Source organism: Engraulis encrasicolus, chromosome 15 (genome assembly GCF_034702125.1).
Source record: "Engraulis encrasicolus isolate BLACKSEA-1 chromosome 15, IST_EnEncr_1.0, whole genome shotgun sequence".
In the NCBI taxonomy this organism is placed as follows: domain Eukaryota; kingdom Metazoa; phylum Chordata; class Actinopteri; order Clupeiformes; family Engraulidae; genus Engraulis; species Engraulis encrasicolus.
This window is the reverse complement of record NC_085871.1, coordinates 43,606,949-43,609,448: the sequence shown is the minus strand read 5'-3', so window position 1 is coordinate 43,609,448 and position 2,500 is coordinate 43,606,949. Positions and strand designations below refer to the sequence as shown.

The following is a 2,500-nucleotide window of genomic DNA, read 5'->3' as shown; positions in this document are numbered from 1 at the left end:
GCACTTCGACTTGGACATTACCACTCTGGTAGCAGCGAATTTATAACACTGTGTCTTTCTGGGTTGATAAAAAGAAAGAAGCCCTAAAATAAGGCTAGTAATAATAAAAAATGGACTTTAACCTGAAGCTGATCCTGTCTACTCTCATACTGTCCTGTTATAATAAAGGTCAGAAAAGGCCCCAAAAAATAGTTTAAAAAAAAGAATAATAATAACCTGAACCTCTTCTCTCCTTCTCCAGACAGTAAGGCCATCGTGGACGGTAACCTGAAGCTGATCCTGGGGCTGATATGGACGCTGATCCTGCACTACTCCATCTCCATGCCCATGTGGGAGGACGAGGACGAGGAGGACGCGCGCAAGCTGACCCCCAAGCAGCGGCTCCTGGGCTGGATCCAGAACAAGGTGCCCCAGCTGCCCATCACCAACTTCCACCGCGACTGGCGGGACGGCAAGGCCCTCGGCGCGCTGGTGGACAACTGCGCTCCAGGTGAGGTCATCAATGCGGCAATGTGATGTTACAGTGGATTGCACTCCAGGTGGTGGTGGTGGTGGTGGTTATTGATCATGATTATAGTGATAAGCTTTATAGTGGATTATAGTGGTGATTATAGTGATGACATTGACAACTGCGCTCCAGATAAGGTCATCAAGGGGGATAGTACTGATCATGATTATACTGGTGAGGTAGGGTCATCAATGTGGATAGCATTGATCATGATTATACTGGTTTATAGTGGATTGTAGTGGTGATTATAGTGGTGACACTGGTGGACAACTGCGCTCCAGGTACTGTAAGGTCGTCAATGGGGATAGCACTGATTATAGTGATTATAGTGGTTTACAACAGATTATAGTGGATTATAGTGGTGATTATAGTGGTGATTATAGTGATGACATTGACAACGACGCTCCAGGTCATCAATGGGGATAGCGTGATATTATAGTGATTATAGTGGTGGTTATAGTGGTGGTTATAGTGGTGATTATAGTGGTGATTATAGTGATGATTATAATGGTGATTATAGTGGTGATTATAATGGTGATTATAGTGGGGATTATAGTGGTGATTATAATGGTGATTATAGTGGATTATAGTGGTGATTATAGTGGTGATATTGATGATTGGCAAGGCCCATGGCGCACTGGTGGACAACTGCGCTCCAGGTACTGTAAGGTCGTCAATGGGGATTTGATCACGATCATGATTATACTGGTGAGGTAGGGTCATCAATGTGGATAGCATGGTTTTGGTTTATAGTGGTGATTATACTGTAGTGGCGACTGGAGGGACGGCAAGGTCCTCGGTACGCTGGTGGACAACTGCGCTCCAGGTATAGTAGGGTCATCAAGGGGGATGGCACTGATTATAGTGATTATAGTGGATCAGTTCATGGGGCATTCTTAAATATCGAAAGTAATCGAATAGCTGCCTTAAGAAATCGGTATCGAATCGTATCGTCATGGAGGCTTGGATTTACACCCCTAGCTCCAGGTAGGGTCATCAATGGGGATGGCATGATTATAGTGATTATAGTGGTGATTATAGTGGTGATTATGGTGATGACATTGACAACTGCGCTCCAGGTGAGGTCATCAAGGGGGATAGTACTGATCATGATTATACTGGTAAGGTAGGGTCATCAATGTGGACAGCATTGATCATGATTATAGTGGTGACTTTGAAGGTTGTGACTGAAACTGGCGGGACGGCAAGGCCCTTGGCGCATTGGTGGACAACTGCGCTCCAGGTATGGTCATCAATGAGGATAGCGGCACTGATCATGATTACAGTATTTGGTGAAGATGATGATGGTGATGTTGATGATGATTGATGATGATGACGATTATTGTAAGACATTGAGACATCAATTTGGGGCTGGTGATTATTATGATTATGATTGTTATGATAACGGTGATTATAGTGGTGCTGGTCATGGTTGTTATTGTGAGGCAATAGGGACAGTAAATCCCTGAGGGCTCCTGTTAAATGGTGGTGATGGTTTGTAGGGATGATTATGATAATGATGATGAGGATGGTAATGAGGATGATGATGATGATGATGAGGATGGTGATGATATTGATGATGAGGATGATGATGATGATGATGATGATGATGACGATTATTGTAACACATCGAGACATCAACTTGGGGCTGGTGACTATTATGATGATGATGATGATGATGATGATGATGATGATGATGATGATGAGGATGCGTGTGTATATTTGCAAAAATGCAAAGACAGGAACACCTTCCCACCAGGCTAAAAGCTGCAGGAAATTGGAAACATACCCTACATTACATGTAGACAGTCAGCTAAGGTCTTGTTGAAGTGGTGCGGAAGGTTGTAACACAGTGGTTTTCAGCCTTTTTTGAACATGTGCCCCCTTGGCCTCATCACAAGCCTCCAGAAAACAACCATATGACTCAATGTGATAGTGCTTCCAAGCTTCAAATGTGATACACTTCCGAAATCGTGGGGTGTTTTGAGCCGA

The 2,500-nt window shown here is 43.8% G+C and overlaps 1 protein-coding gene across 1 annotated transcript in view; it reads left to right on the top strand.

Moving 5' to 3' along the window:
- The window catches only part of flncb (filamin C, gamma b (actin binding protein 280)), a 232,967-nt gene that overhangs the window by 60,342 nt on the left and 170,125 nt on the right, over positions 1 to 2,500 (top strand). The window contains exon 2 of the mRNA XM_063217535.1: positions 242 to 490. Within this exon, the coding sequence (XP_063073605.1) occupies positions 242 to 490 (249 nt within the window). The remainder of the gene's footprint in view (positions 1 to 241; positions 491 to 2,500) is intronic.